This window comes from Alligator mississippiensis, chromosome 9 (assembly GCF_030867095.1).
Source record: "Alligator mississippiensis isolate rAllMis1 chromosome 9, rAllMis1, whole genome shotgun sequence".
Classification (NCBI taxonomy): Eukaryota; Metazoa; Chordata; order Crocodylia; family Alligatoridae; genus Alligator; species Alligator mississippiensis.
In genome coordinates, this window is record NC_081832.1 from 481,363 (window position 1) to 496,779 (window position 15,417).

A 15,417-nucleotide genomic window follows, 5' to 3' on the forward strand; every position below is an offset into this window, starting at 1 on the left:
GGGAGTGCACGTCTGCCAGCCTGGGGGGCCTGTGAGACGTGCGAGATGGGGGCCGGCTGGGTCCAAGCGTGCGGCAGGCCCAGGCTGCCCCCAGCGCCCTGCCAATCCTCCCTGCACTGCCTGGCTCTCATGGTGGGAGCCTCGTTGGTGCAATTAAGCTCCAGTGACTCCTCGCCCCAGGCACAGCCCCTTGTTCCCCTGTGATTCCGTGTCTGCGAATGCACCGAAACCTGCACCGGCGAGGAGCGCCTGTGCTCGCCGCAGGGGGCGGGCGCTGCAGAGCTTCCCCTGGCACCGGCACCCAGCCTGGCGCTGGCGCTGGCGGTGACGGCTCTTGTCCCTGCTACTCAGCCAGGCCTTGACCCATTTCCAAGGCATGGCTGCGGTGGGGCCCATGGCCCTCAGCCCCATCCCAGCATTGCCCCCGGCCGGGGCAGGGGCTGAGCGTGGCTCCCGGCCGTGCTCGGGAGCGGTGCAGCTCTGTGCTGGCCGTGGTCGGCTGTTTGATCCTCGCCTCCGAGCCTGGCAGACACGACGCGGCAGCCGCCTGACCTCACTGGCCCTGCTTTCATGCGAGCTGCGGCGAGGGAGCGCGGAGGCGGCTCAGGCCAGCGCAGCCCCCGCTGGAACCGCCTCCCCGTTTAGCTTGGGCAGGACTCGGCCTCGGGTAGCGGCAGCCGGAGGCGCGGGGAAGGGGATGCAGCTCAGCGCCACGGGCCGCCGTGCCCAGGGCCAGGATGGGGCAGGAACGCTAGCGCGGCCCAGGGGAGCCCTGGGCACCTCTCCCGTAGCCGGGCCAGGCTGGCATGGGCCCGTCCCAGGCGTGCACTCACATTCATGTGTGGAATCAGAAAAAATATATGCCTTAAACTTTGATTATTTTAGTTATAAGATGACATAACCGCTTTGTAGAGAATTGCTGGCTCTGTACAGTAGAGCAGATAAGAGAAAGTGTTTGTTCTTTGTAACTCCTCTGCAACTGCTTCGCTCACCGTGGCCTTGAAGATAGCAAAAAAGTGTGTACAAAGTAGATTTCCAGGTGCAAGAAGGAGGTTTGTGAACTAACCTCGCCTCCCCCATTAGCTCCCATCCTGATTACAGCAAAGAAATAATGAAGTAATATTATAGCCGCTTTTCATGCTAATTTCACTATATGATCACGTGAGTTGTAAGCGACTGTTAAAAAGTATATAAGCCTCCTGGTTTTGCTCTTGGGGGGGGACCCCTTCCAAGTGCTTGGGAAATCCACGTCACTTTGGAATCCCCCTACAGCTGTCGTTTCTTTTGAATAAAAGCTTCTGCTGACCTGACCCAAAAGTATGCTGCGTGTGTTTCCATGACACACGCCTGCCCCAGCATGGGGGCCTGTGTGCTCAGGGATGTGGGGGGGCACGGTCATTTCCAGGCTGAGCGGCCGGTTGCCTGCAGCCTCCCCTCTCACTCCCCTCCCTGGTGCCATGGGCAGCAGGTCGGCTCAGCTCACGGCCTGCGCGGAGGTGATGGCCCCGGCTCCAGCCCCGGCCCTGGTCCTGCCGCGCGCTGCATCAAGCCTGGCACCCCTGTAGCCAGGACCTCCGACCCCTCCACTTCCAGGGCCGGGCTCCGCGTTCACGGGCTGAGCCTCCCCTGCAGCAGGAGCCTGGGGACCTGCAGCTGCTCCCTCCCGGAGCGGGCAGCGCTCGGGTGTTGAGCGGGACCGGCGCCGGGACGTTCTTGCAGAGGGGCGCGTGTCCAGCGTGGCAGTGCAGCCCGGGCTGGGCTCCCCCGTGGTCCTTTCGTCCTAGCAGCAGGGAGCTCTGGCAGCACATGTGGTGCCACGCTGGCACCGGCACCAGCACGTTTCTTCTCGTGCTTGCTCCTCTAGTCTTTGGATTGCCAGTGCGAGTGCCCAGGGACGTCGGGCGCCTCTCTGTGCACTCATGCCCGGTGCCTCCTCGTGCCAGGCCCCTGCTGCACCATCTCTGTGGCTCCCTCAAGCTGCTGGCACTGCTGGCTCCCCCGAACGGCCGCTGCAGGGCTGCTCCCACCGGGGCGGGGTTGGCGGGCGTGGGATGCATCCTCCGTCTGCACAGCCAGGGGATCCCTGAGGCAGACAGGGCTCCGATCCCCGTGGGCTGGGCGGGCGGGAGGGCGTCCATCCGTCCCCGCAGTGGCCTAGCAGCAGAGGTAATTTGCAGATGACAAATATCCCTGGCAGTAAATATTTCTCCCGCCCTCATCTTTCTGCGAGCAGATAAGGTGGCAGCGCAGTGGCAGCGCAGTTCCTGGAGAGAGACAAACTCCTCGGCAGTCTTAAAAGTCTATTGTGTCCCTGCAATTATTTATAGATAAACAGGAGAAAGCCAATAAGTGCAGAATGAAGCCGCGCGGCTGCATTTGTTATGCTGATGATACTATCTCTCCCTCTCTCCCTCCCCACGCTCGCACACCCACGTGCACCTCCAGTGCGCAGGGACTGGGGACGCTGGTGCCTGGCAGCAGTGAAGCCAATGTCCAAATGCGAGGCAGGACGGTTGGGAGGTTTGCCTTTCCCGGGGCCCCGCTGCTTGGTGGCCCAGTTGCCTCCACCAGCAACAACCGGCCAATGCAGAGGCCTCTTCTGCGCAGCGCCGTGCAGCTGGCCCCTGCGACACTGGCACTGAGTGTGCATACACACACACACACACACACCTGCCCCATGCATACACCTGTGCACCCTCAGCCTGCACCAGCCGTGGGCTCCAGGGCACTTGACTGCGTGGCAGCGTGGGGGGATCAGATGCCTCCAGTGGGAAGAGGTCAGAGCCAGGAGGAGGAGGAGCAGCTCTGGTCCATGAGAAACATGCGGGTGGTTTTGGATGGGTCCCAGGCAGGGCAGCCGTTATTTCTGGGCTGAGATAAGACATGTGTGGGGCTGAGCTGGGCACCCGCAGCCAGAGCCAGGCCCCAGGGGCGGGAGCTGGATTTCAAAGCCCAGGCTGCTGCCTGCACCCTGTGAGTGCTCCCGTGTCTGGGGGGGATTCCCGATTCCCTCCCGCCAAAGCACACACCTGCCACACGCCCAAGTCCAGACCCAAAGGGAAAGGCTAAAGTGAAAGAGCTGTCTCCCCATGCGTGCCTCTCCCTGGCTGTGCCCCCATCAAGTGTGCACACACCATGCACACTCACTGCACACACGCTGCACATGCACCTGTGCTCGCAAGGTGGTCCCTGCCCTTCCAGCAAGGGCGGGAGGTGGGCGGCTGTCCGAGGCGGCAGGGGGAGGCTGCCTGCCCACCCGTGTGTGCATTTGAGGCAGGGGGCCGGGTGGGGGGCAGAGGGGCTGTGGCCGTGGTGGCCCCGGGCCCTGTGTCCTGGGCCATGCCTCACTTGGCTGTCCAAGCCCCGCACTGCACTAGTGGTGCGTGGTCACTGGTGGGTGCACGGGGCCGTGGCTGGTGCCACTACAAGGATGGCAGGTCCCTCGGGGTTGGCACGCTGCTCCTGGCACGTGGGCTGGGGTCGCGGGTCAGCACCTGTGGAGCTGCCCCTGTGTCAGTGCACGACCCGGCAGCCCCTGGCCTGCTCCTGGCCGGATGGATGGCGGGCTGGACAAGGAAGAGCCTCGTTACGAGTTGGAGGCAGCCACACAAGGGGATTCAGGATTAACTGGCATGTCAGGGAGAAGTGATGGAGATTGCTGCTAATTAGTGTGTCTCCCCTGCCTGGGAGGGAGCAGAGCCGCGCTCCTGCTAACGAACCTGCCTGCAGCAGGCGGGCGGCGGAGGCGCCTCGCTTTCCCGGCGCGCTTGGCGCTGGGGAGAGGTTTCTTGACGTTAAACTTGCCTCGCGGCTGTGGATTTAGCTAAAGCGCCGGCTCGTGCGCGCAGCGTGAGAGCCTGGCGGGAGCGGGGCTGCCGGGCCCGTGTGCACGAGCAGGCGGCTCAGCTGGCCGGGCCGGCGCCAGGGAGGACACGGGGCCCAGCGGGAGGCCGTTGCTCTGCGTCTGGCCCCGGGGTGCTCGGCCAACACGGAGGCACCGGGTGCCAGGGAGGGTGCCTCTCCCCGCGGCCCTGATTGAGGAGGGGCAGGCAGGGCGCCCGTGGCGCGTGGAGGAGAGGCCAGAACAGAGTCAGTGCTTCGCCCTGCCCGGTCAGAGCCAGCCCCAGTTCCAGCCGGGTGCCAGCCGCGCGGGCTGCTCTCGAGGGCCTGGAGCCAGATGGGGCAGGAGGAGCCGCCTGCCCCAGGGGACGGCTCGGCCCTGGTCCAGCTCCCGCGGGGGTGTCTCTGCACTGGTGCCCAGGCTCCCGTGGCCGCGGCTCTCCTGGCAGCGCCGTGGCAGGGGCGGCCAGCGGCTCCCTCGGAGCGCCCGCAGCGGGCTGCAGCTCGTGCCTTGCCCCAGGTCGGGCTTTGGGTGCGAATCTGGCAGCCCCAGCGGGTGGTGACGGCCCCCGCACCGCAGGGCGCCTCGGGGTTCCCCGCAGCATGGAGGGGCCTTGGGCGGCAGCAGGGATCTCTGCCCGCTGCTGCTCGAGGGAGAGGACAGGAGTGAGTGAGCGGTGCAGCTCGCTGGCTCAGGGAAGATTTATCCAATCACTTCCTGCGGTAATTGGTATTCTGGGGAGAGCGGGCGCTGCGGCTCCAGAATCCCCCTCTATTTGTTTTCTCTCTGTCTTTCTCCCTTTCTCTCCCCTGTTCGGAATGAGTAATTCTGTCCCTCGCAGCCCCATTTACACAGCGCCTTTGCAGAGTGAATAATTAGTTACATTCAATTAGGTCTCTCGCGCGCTCCCTGCTCACTTCGGGGGACAGGCGCGCTAATGAGACGGCACATGTCTGACACGCGGGAGCAGGGCTTACACGCGCTGGGTTCGCGGGCACAGCCGGGGGCGCTGGCGCAGCGTGGGGGGCTCCCCGACCCCTCCCTCCCGCTGCCGGCTCCGGGCACGTCTTCGTGGCTCCTGGGAGCGGTGCCACCTGCTCCTGCTGCGCCCACCTGCCCTGCAGGTGAGCGGTGCCGCCCCGCGGAGCTGCGGGCAGCCCAGGACGGCAGCGTGTCACCGCCACGCCACGCCACGCCATGCCACGGGTGGGTGTGGGTTCTTGGCCGCCTTCCCCGCCCGCTGTGCAGGAGAGAGGGTCCTCGGGCTGCGGGGAGGCGCGGGGTGCCGGGCATGCCGCGGGGAGCTCTGCCGTTCTCTCACGCTGCCGAGCAGGGCCCAGCTGGCCCCCGCCCCACAGCCAGCAGCCTCGTGGCCCGTGCCCCGAGGGAGAAGGGATGGATATGCCACCCTTGCCCCCTCCCGGCAGGACACAGGGGCCGGGGCACAGGTGCAAGGCCTGGCCTGGCGCGGGGCCCGGGGCTGCGGCGAGCGGCGCGTGTCCCCCTGCGAGCGAGGCACGCCGCTGACATGCTTTTATCTCTCTTATTAAACCTAACATTAGGTTTTAAGAGGCGCCTTAAATAACATGCTGCTGCCTGTACAGTAAAAGCCGCTCCACGTTCTGGCTGCTCCCGGCTCCGGGATTTACGGCCCTGGGCATATTTTATCGCGTGTGCTCGGGCGCTGACGGGTTACGAGCTCCGGCCACGTCCCCATTAGCGGCAGCCGCGGGCGGGAGGAGGGGACGCCGGCCCCGGTGCACGCGGCCTACAAACGGCCCCCGGGGCCTGGCCGCGCTGCCCTGCCGCGGGCTGCTTGCTGGGCCGGGGCCGGGGCAACCTGCGACCTGCCGGTGCCGCCTCCCGGACGCGGCTCAGCTCTTCCCGCAAACCACGCCGCGCTCTGGGGTGGCTGCCAAGAGACACTGGTGTGACAGCCGGGGATGGACGGTTGGCGCGTCCCCGGTCCCCGTGTTGGGCTCCAGGCAGTGACGCCTCTCGCTGGCCATGGGGCCATCGCACCCGGCTGCGTGACTCCGGGAGTCGTGGCCAGGCGCGTGGGGGCACAGCTGCCTGCTGCAGGGCCCCATCCCCAGCGCGTCGCCCCTCAGGCCGGCGTAGCCCTGGGCAGCAGGGAACGTGGCTGCGTGGCTGGGACCGGTGCCCTGCGGGGACCCGGCCGAGGCAGGCCCGCCGGGCAGGGGCACGGGGAGCTCTGAGCCCACGAGGGGCCGAGAGCGGCCAGGTGGGGAGCCCTGGGCAGGGGCCGAGCGCGGGGCCTCGTCGGAGCCGGCAGGAGGTGGTGACGCACAGGCTGGGAGGATAATTAAAGTTTAAATACCAGCTTTTTGTCAACCGTGCGGTGGAGAATAATTGAGCGTAATTGTTCCCATTGTGGCCGCCATGGCAGCGCACGGGAAGGAGAGGAGTCATAAATGTGGAAATGTCAGCTGCCGGCAGTAAATACCCGGCTCCTCTGAAGGTTGGAGCCGTGCACGACTGCGGGGGGCAGCAGCTGTGAGTGCACAACTGTGGGGGGCAGCTGTGTGCACACTCCCCTGTGCATGTGCACACAAGCACCTCTGAGTGTGAGTGTGGGGAGCGAGCAAGCGTGTACAGGCCTGCCCACTTCAGTGCCCGTGTGCGCTGGGGGGGACGCTGCGCCCAGGACTTGCAGGCACGTGTCTCTGTGCATGTGCGTGTGCGTGTGCATGTGTGTGCTTGTCTGCCGTGTGGCTGGGGCCAAGGGGGAGCTGCGCCTGGCACTGGGGCAAGGCTCCAGGTGCTGGCCCTGGGCAGGGGGAGGTGGGGCTGGGCCTGGCCCTGCCTGGACAGGGCTGAAGACAGGTCTCATGTCCAAAGGAGCGGGGGCTGCGGCTGGGCCTGGGGCCTCCGTTCAGGGCTGGAGCCCAGTGGCTGCGTGTAGCAGGCTGCCGGGATCTTCAGAGGAAGGGGCCCACGGGCGATGAGCTGGGAACTGGCGGGGGTCCACGCCAGCCTCACCCGGGACAGCCCTGATGGGGGACGGGGTTGGGGAGCTCCAGGCGTGGGCTGTCCCCACGTGCCTGGCACCAGCCTGGACCAAGCGCTGCCTGGGGCGCAGCTGGGGCAGGGCCCGGGGCAGCAGGCGGTGCAGTGTCCCCTTTACCTGGGCAGAGAGGGGCAGTGCCGGGGGCAAGGGGCACCGCAACCCAGCCAGCCCCCTGCCTGTGGCTCCCTGCGCAGCCCCGTGCGGCCCGGCCCAGCCCAGCCCAACCACGGCAGCCCAGCTGTGGCAGGGCATGGCCGAGGCTCCCAAGCAGCCCCCCAGCGCAGGTGCCAGGGCCGGCTCGGGCAGCGCGGGGCGCCGTGCCGTGTGCCGGCAGTGCCACCTGCTGGGGAGCCACCGCACCGGCCTCCCGCCCACGCCGGGGACGGGGGCTCTCCAGCTCCTGGACTGGGGGGCTGGGGCAGGGGCTGCCCCCGCTGGGTGTGCACGGTGCAGGCCCCCGCATCCGGGAATCGCAGCGTGAGTGCGAGGGCAAGAGCGGGCCCGGGGTGTCCCCAGCGCCCATGCCAGGGGGGACACAGCCGGACCCAGCCCCAAGCTCAGAGCCCCAGAGTGATGAGAGCGGAGCACCGTGTGCGCCAGGAGGCACCGTGGGCGCAGCCTCCAGACCTTTATTGCCCAACGGGCAGATTCAGCATGGAGTCCCAAAATGCCTCCGTTTCCTGCTTCCACCTTGGGGGGTCCTGCCGCGGGCAATCAGTCCCCCACTGTCCTCGCAGGCCCTGGCATCTCTGCCCCGTCCGTGCACCGACAGCAGCCCGCGGGCACCCTTGACCTGCAGCCTCGTGCAGCCGTGCCATGTCACCCTTGGCCATGTGGGATCCACCACCTCTCGTGCTCGTAGGCGACGGGTGCAGGCTGTGCCCTGGCCCCCGGGCAGCCAGTCGTGCCCTGGGCTGCCTGGTGGCACGGCGGGCGCTGGGCCTGGCTTCCATCCGTGCGGGGCAGTGGGCCCTGGTGTGGGTGCCCCACGCCACCTCACGGCCTCTCCTGCTCAGAGACGTGGCTCTCCTTGCCATCCTCCTGGGCTACAGGCTGCCTGCCCACCATGGTCTCCTGCACGGGGATGGTCTGCTCGCTCGGCATCTCATCCTCCTCGGATGGCTCTGGACGTGGCTCTGTCTTCACAACATTCAGCAGCATGGCACCCTGAGCGGCACAGGCAGGGGGTCAGGACTGTGCTGAGCACCAAGGGCACCTGGCGCTGGGGGAGACCCAGGCCCCTGCCCCCCAAGGCCTTCCCTTGGGCTCCTGCTGCCCCCCTGCCCAGCCCTGGGGAGTAACACTGTCCTCGCAGGCCCTGGCACCTGTGCCCCGTCCGTGTACCGACAGCAGCCCCTGGGCACCCGTGACCTGCAGCCTCGTGGAGGACCCTTCCCCAGCACGGGGACACTCATGCCCCTGCCCCTGCCATCCTGCACAAGCCCTCATGGAGCGGGTGCCCCTCGGGGCTGCACCTTCCCCCTGAAAGCGCCCTGCCCTGTGCCCACTCGCCCTGCCAAGCTGGGCATCAGGGTGCAGGGACCTCCCACACCCCTTGGTTGGGAGCAGCACCCCAGTCTGCTCCACACCTCTTGATCCAGGGGGACTTGAGGATGTCCCTGCTTCTGCAGCGGTCTCTGGAAACCTAGACAGGAGCACAAAGTGAGGGAGTGAGTGAGCGCTTAAGCCTGCCCCGGGCCGGCCCCAGCCCAGACTCCCCACACGGGCACAGCCCGATGCAGCTCTCTGCCAGCCTGCCTCTCCTGCACCTACCTCTGCAATGCAAACACAAGAAGAGCCCCAGAGCGCAGATGGCTATGCCAGCCAGGATAGAGAACAGCACCGAGACCAAGGGGTGGCTGGGGCTGCTGCGTTGTGGCTCTGCAAAGAGTTGTGGTCGGCCGCTCAGCCCTGCGCTGTGCCGCCCACGTGCCCCTGCCGTGCCCTCAGCTGGGGGCCTGTCTACCCTCAGGCAGATGCCAAGCCAGCGTGATACACCTGGCCCTATCCGCCACACCCTGTGGCCTTGTCCGTGCAGCCCCTGGCGCCAGGCAGGCCTTGCTGACTGCTTGCATGGGCACTGCCAACTGCAGCCACCTCGGGGGCAAAACCTGCAGCAGCTGCCCAGGCTGCCCAGGGGCTGGAGAGCCACAGCCGCCCTGGTGGGGATGGGGGAGCTGCCTGACGGGCTGGATCAGGCTGGGGTAGGGGCCCCAGCAGCAGGCCAGTGAGCCGAGGGGGTCCCCTGGCCCAGCTGTGTCCTGCTGCACCCGCAGCGTGGTGCCCGGGGTCTTGGCACTCACCACACACCACGTCGGAGCTCCGGGTCCCATTCTCCTTCATCACCAGCCCCTGCTCCTCGCATCTGCAGTGGGCATGGACACGGCTTCATGAGCCCAGACCCCACAGACCATGGAGGGAAAGCCAGGGTTTTGCCAGGCGTGTCCCTGCCGGCAAGTGTCTCCGGGCTCCCTCACTCACAGCCACCGCTCCCCTCCCTGGCTGACCTCCCAGCGCCGCACCCCCACCCTGCAGTACCTGCTCCAGGGCTGGCATGGCTTGCTGTCAGAGGTGACATTGGAGAAGCTGCCGTCCGGGCAGGGCTGGCACGTGGGGGGCGCATCCTCCTGGGCTGGAACAGAGCCGAGACGACCGCAGGGGTGAGCGTCAGGCAGGCGGGGGGGCAGGAGAAGGTGTGGGGCACGAACGAGGACACCCCAACCTGTCTGCCAGGCTCCCCCAGAGCAGGTGCAGCATGCATGCCTGCCTGAGCAGGGCCGGCTGCACCCCCTGGGAGGTCCCTGCACCCGCTCTGTGCTTCGGAGCCGATGGCCTGTTCGCCTGCCCCTGCTGGGGCTGCTGTGACCTGGCGGTGGGGAGCCAGGGTTGTGCAGGGCAGCATGGCCCTGTGACCTCTCGGGTTGCAAGTGCCAGGCCGCACTCACCTCTTGGCACAACCCCGAAGCCTGGCTTGCAGCGGGGGTTCAGCTTGCAGGTCTGGCACTGGGCGCTGGTGCAGTGCATGCCCACCTGGCAGCCACATGTGACATCCTGTTTCTCACTCCCCGGCGTCTTTACCACCAGGCCAACATCTGCCAAAGGAAGGGAGGGAGGGAAAGGTGGGCCACGGAGCCAGCCATGGCCAGGCCCCTCCTGTGGCAGGGGCTGCTGGAGCATGGGCAGGGCTGCGTGACTGCTGCCTGCCTGGCAGACAGCCCTGTGCCGGCACCTACTGGGGTCGCAGTATCTGTGGGGCATGCAGTGATTCTCCTTGGTCCAGTGGGCCTGGAAGGACCCCACCTCGCAGGGGGCACAGGTGGACCATTCCAACGCCTCGCTGCATGCAGCCGTCACCTTCTCTCCTGCAACACACAGCACCCGCGTTTGCTTCCTGCCTGGTGCAGCTGCCCATGGAGCCCAGCACCTGCCGTGCCCCCAGCACCCAAGGAGGTGCCACTGGGCACAGGGGGCGAGACCGGCCAGCTCTGCAGGCAGCACCGAGCCCAGGTCCTGGCCCTGGGGCCAAGGTAGCCGAGCTGGTCCCCTCTGGGCCGAGGCTCTGGCGCAGGGAGGGGCAGGGAAGGGATCTGCTCTGTACCTGGGGCGCAGCGGTTGCAGCACCTGCCCTCGTGCACGTACTGCCTCTCACTGCATCGGATGTCCGTCCCAGCGGCCGAGTGCTGGAACCGAGCAGAGCACAGAGCTCAGCCACCGCAGGCCTGGCTCCCACCTGCCCCAGACCTGGCTCCCCTCCCCTGGACGGTGCCGCCTGGCACGGGCCGTGCACCCTGCGCTCGCTCTCACCCTGCCCACATAACCACAACCACTGGGACCGGAGCTCTGCCGCCCCCGCGCCGCCCGCGCCTCCCTGAAGTGGGATGCCAGCGGTTCTGCTGCGGCGGGCACATGTCAGTGCCCTGACCACATCTCCTAGCAGCTGGCGAAGGCAGGGCCCACGCGTGTCTGCCCCGCCTGAGCAGGCAGCCAGGGCAGGGGCAGGGCTGGGAGCCCAGGTGGTGGCTCAGGGCTCAGCCTCCTCCCCTGGCGGCAGTGCTGGGCCCCCGCCTGGCAGGCGGACCTGGGGTGCCCCTTCCCTGGGGTGAAGCTGGGCCAGGCTCCCCCAGCAGTACAGCAGGGGTTGTCGGCAAGCAAACAACCCTCCTGGGCCGGCGGTGCAGCAGATGCCCCTGCAGCTGCCCCTGCCCTGGGGCTCAGCCCTGCCAGGCACCAGGGTCCGGGGCGGCGTGTGCCCTAGCCGGGGTCCATGGGCGGTTCTGTGGGGCTGGGGCTCTGCCCTCAGGGAGGGAACTGCCTGATGGGGCCCCGGGCAGGATGGGACCCTGGGTCACGGTCAATGCCTCCGAAAGGGGAACCGAGAGACGCCTCCGCTTGCCTGGGATCCCCCGCCGCCTACGCGCAGCCCTGTCTGCTTCCACCCCTCCACCCCAGCCCGTGTCCCTTCAGCCCCCGCAGCCTGCCCCTTCTCCACGCTCCTGCCCCGCACGCAGCCCGTGCCCGTGCCCGTGCCCGTGCCCAGCCAGGCTCTGCGGCAGCACGGCTGAGCCCTGTCCCCTGCAGCCTGCTTCGGCCTGGGAGCGAGAGGCAGCCGTGCTGGGGTCTGGCCGTGCTGGGAAATCGAGGGATTCCCAAGCTCCGAGCAGGGCACCGGCACCGGCACCGGCACGCTCCGCTGCCCAGGCAGGGGCCCCCGTGTCGCCAAAGCTGGGCCAGGCGCCTTCCCTGGCCCACGGGAATTGAATGAGACAAATCGGTGCCCTCGCCGGTGCAGGGCAGAGGACCTGGGATGGCCACGGCCCCCCAACGCCTCACTGGCACCCATGGGCCTCCAGGTTGCAAAGGGATCCTGGGGGCCTGCCCAGCTGCCCCGCATGCCCTGAGCCCGTCTCTGCCCCACAGGCATCGAGGTACGGCTGTCCCCGAGGCACGGCCCCTGGGAACGGGGCTCCCCGGTCCAGCCGAACACCAGGCAGTGCCCAGCCAGCGCCGGCTCTCCCCCCGCCCATTCGCCGCGGCCTCTGCGCCAACACCCCTGCCCAGGCAGGCGCCAAGGTCCCCCCTCCCCGCTGCGCCCCGATGGGCCAGGGCTGAGCTGGGGGTCCTAGCAGAGGCTGCCAAGCGGCTCGAAGGCCTCCCTGGCCCGCTCCAGCCCCTGCACCGGCGGCCGGGGGGTGCGTGGAGCCCGGCAGCAGCCTGGCAGCCGGGTCTGGCTCGTGGGTCGCACCTGGGGAGGGAAGAGAAAGTGAAACTCACGCCCAAGAGGCCTCGGCAGAGTAGCCAGAGGAGGCCGAGCAGACAGCAGGGCTCCATGCTGCGAGGGACACTCCTGCGCCGGCGGGGCGGCTACCTCTTGTACTTGCAGTCCCGTGGCCGCCCAGGAAAGGGCTGGGGCTGTCCAGATCCAATCCGCGCTGCAGGGCAGGGCAGGGCAGGGGGGGCCCAGCCCCCGCAGAAAAACTCCCCGTCTGCTTCAGCCAGGGCTGGGCCACGCAGCCCAGCCAGGATTTCCCTTGGCCCCCGGCCAGCGAGGTGGGGTGAGAACAGGCCTCGGCAGGCTGGCAGCCGCAGCACCCATGCGGGGGGACGCGCCGCAGCATCCCTGAGCCGGTCCCGGGTGCAGCCCAGGCACGTCGGGCTGCGTTGGGTGCTGCCACCCCAGTGCGTGCTCTGCTGTGCCGAGCGCCCGGCTGCGGGGCTCGTGGACACAGGCCTGCTCCTCCTGTCTCCCCGGTCTCCTGGCACAGGGAAGTCCGGCAGGACAGCTCCGTGTGCCAGGCAGGCCTGGCCGGGAGCCACGGGGCATGGCCTCCTATAGCTGCTGTGGCCCCCGTGGCCTCCTCCTCCCGCCTGCCCTGCAGGCAGCTGCCCGGCCCCAGCGGTCCCGCGCTCCGCGGGGCCGGCTTGGCCTGCGCTGTGTCCTGAGCTGGGTGCCGGCGCGTGCTCAGCATGGGAGTTTCTCCTTGCCAGGGCAGGGCGGTTCAGGAACAGGCGCCCCGGAGGGGCAGGCACTGGCCTGGCTGCAAGCCGGGGCGTGGCAAGGCCACGACGTGCTTGCCCATGTGAGCAGGGCCTCGTGGCACTGTCCCACAGATCCTTCTGCCCCCCATTTTGCCCCTAGAGCTGTCCAGAGCCCGGGGATGATCCCCTGCCCTCACCAGAGCCTGTGGCTCCCCTGGGCTCCTGGCAGCCCCACATGCCCGTGTCCGGCCGTGTCTGCCCGATCTGGTGGCAGGCGGGCGCCCTCGCATAGCAAGCAGGGGTCCGCACGGGGGCACGAGCAGCCCTGAGGTGTCATAGCATCATAGACTCATAGAAGTCGGGTCGGGCGGGACCTTGTAGATCTTCAGGTCCGACCCCTGCCTGGGCAGGAGAGAAACCGGGCTCAAGTGACCCCAGGCAGGTAGGCATCGAGCCGCTTCTTAAAGACCCCCAGGTAGGAGCCAACACCACTTCCCGTGGAAGTCGGTTCCAGATCCTAGCCGCCCTGACTGAAGTAGTTCCTACAGATGTCTAATCTGAACCTACTCTCCCACGACTTGTGGCCGTTACTCCTTGTTATCCTGGGGGGCGCTCGGAGAAACAGGGTCTCCCCCAAACCCTTCTGGTCCCCCCTAGTGAGTTCATAGACAGTCACCAGGTCCCCCCTCAGCCTTCTCTTGTGGAGGCTGAACAGGTTCAGGTCCCGTCACCTCTCCTCGTAGGGCCTGCCCTGCTGCCCCCGGATCGTGCGGGTGGCCTCCTCTGGACACCCCTTGCTGCCAGTGGAGGTTGGCCAGAGCTGCCACTGGGGATGGTGGGGGCAGTTCTCGGGCTTTTCTAGCCAGTCATCCTGGAAGCAGAAGTGCTGGGTTTCAGTTCAGCTTCTGTCTGGGGACTGCTGCGACATGGGTGACGCTGGGACCAGGGGCTGGGCATTCTCAGGCCGTCAAAGGGGCTGCGTCATCAAGAGCCCCCGCAGGGCTGTTCCTGCCTCCAGGACCCTGGGCACAGAGAGCCAGGACGGGGCGTCCACAGGGCCTGGAGCAGAGGATTCCCCGGGGCCGGGGACCGGGCAGCCCCGGGGGAGTTCCACGCACCGCTGACGAGGAGGCTTTCCCAACCCGCTCCTACTTCCCTCTGCAACTTTCCAGCTTCTCCTGAGAGTGCAAACGCCAGGCAGGAAGGGGCAAAGTGCTGCGCCTGCCTGCCCGTGGGACCCTACGCGGTGCCAGGGCCTGTCAGGCTGGGGGGACCCTTTCCGCTCCGCTCTTGCCCCGCATCCGTGCTTGGGGGGCGAGGGTCGGTCCCCAGCTGCACTCTGCCCAGCCACCCACGCGCGGACGGCAGGCCCAGCAGGAGGGCAGCAGCCTCGCCACCCACCCCCTCCCTCCTCCGGCCACAGACTGCCCACAGACACCCATGCGGCCAGCAGACAGGATGCGACGGGGCTGTCCCTGCCCGGGGCATCAGCGCAATGGCCCCATGCCTTTCACGTGGCTGCAGTGCGCCCGCGGGGCAGTGCCCAGCAGTGCCCGTGTCCCTGGCCCCGCGGCCCGGTGGCTGTGTGAGGGTGAGCCGCGCTCCCCTCGGCGCCGTCCCTCTGCCGGGGCCTGTGGCAGGGCGGCGTGGTGCCCTCCCCCGCCGTGGTGCCTGGCCCCAGCCCCTGCCAGGCGCAGCTGGAGCGAGGCAGGAGGGGAAGGGAGGCTCTGCCGGCTGCGGGCCGCGTCACTTCCCAGAACAGCGTCTCAAGTGCCAAGCAGAGGTCCCAGGGGTGTCTCCAGACCAGAGCGGGAGGGAGGGGCTTTCCGGGCCTGGGCTCGCACCAGGGCCTGGGAAATCCCGCACCGCCCTGCGGCTCGGCTGCCCAGGCAGCCTCTGCCGGCCGGCCGGCCCTCGGCTCCCACGGCCGCCCGGCGCCCGAGGGCCCTTGTGGGGGCTGTTTCCAGCCCGCCAGCACCAGCAGCCCCCCGCTGCGTCGACGTAACCGCCCGCTCCAGCCCCTTCCTGGCAGAGCAGTGCCGGGGCTGGCATCAGGGCCGTCCGTGCCAGGGCACCGACGCAGCGGGCCCCTTGGCTGTCGCTGGCACCACGTGGCCAGCGGCAAAAGCCTCGGCTCCCGGAGTCAGGGGATGCGGGAGGCGCTGTGCAAAGTGCAGCCGCGCAGTGCCTGCGCCCAGCCCCGGGAGCCCGAGAGTTGTCTCGCCTGCGCCCCCCGCACCGGAGCCGCGCGGCTGGGAGCGGGGTCTCGTGGTGCCACCCAGTGGCCATCGCGGGGCGCAGCCGCCACGGACGTGAACTTGGGCGTTTGCAGGCAGGGCCCACGCGAGCCACAGAGCAGGGAGGGGAACTCCCCCGTGCTGTGCCCGCGGCCGCTGTTGCCCTGCCGCGGGGTGGAGAGGGCACAGCTGCCCCCCACGGGGACGTCTGCCACGGACAGTCCAGTGCAGAGCAAGAACATGGCGGAGGCAGGAGTGGCAAGGAGCTGGGGCTGAATCTGGAGCAGGGATTTGATCAGTTTTCCAGGCCCTGAAGGGCTGTGACAGGATGG

General features: G+C 68.2%; 1 protein-coding gene across 1 annotated transcript; it reads right to left on the reverse strand.

Annotated features, from left to right (window-relative positions):
- Positions 1 to 7,464: 7,464 nt before the first annotated feature.
- On the reverse strand, positions 7,465 to 12,395 carry CD40 (CD40 molecule). The gene is made up of 9 exons (XM_019496367.2): positions 12,144 to 12,395; positions 10,471 to 10,552; positions 10,106 to 10,234; positions 9,818 to 9,964; positions 9,411 to 9,504; positions 9,176 to 9,237; positions 8,646 to 8,753; positions 8,462 to 8,517; positions 7,465 to 8,039 (listed from the first exon to the last, which is right to left on the reverse strand). Exons 1-9 carry the CDS (start codon positions 12,198 to 12,200, stop codon positions 7,869 to 7,871), a joined length of 906 nt encoding a protein of 301 aa, XP_019351912.2. The 5' UTR covers positions 12,201 to 12,395; the 3' UTR covers positions 7,465 to 7,868.
- Between the last annotated feature and the right edge of the window lie 3,022 nt (positions 12,396 to 15,417).

Coding starts and splice junctions, on each gene's coding strand:
- CD40 (XM_019496367.2), bottom strand. CDS start 12,200: ATGGAGCCCTGCTGTCTGCTCGGCCTCCTCTGGCTACTCTGCCGAGGC. Junction 10,553..12,143: donor TCTGCCGAGGCCTCTTGGGC/GTGAGTTTCACT, acceptor GCTCGGTTCCAG/CACTCGGCCGCTGGGACGGA. Junction 9,505..9,817: donor CTTCGGGGTTGTGCCAAGAG/GTGAGTGCGGCC, acceptor GCTCTGTTCCAG/CCCAGGAGGATGCGCCCCCC.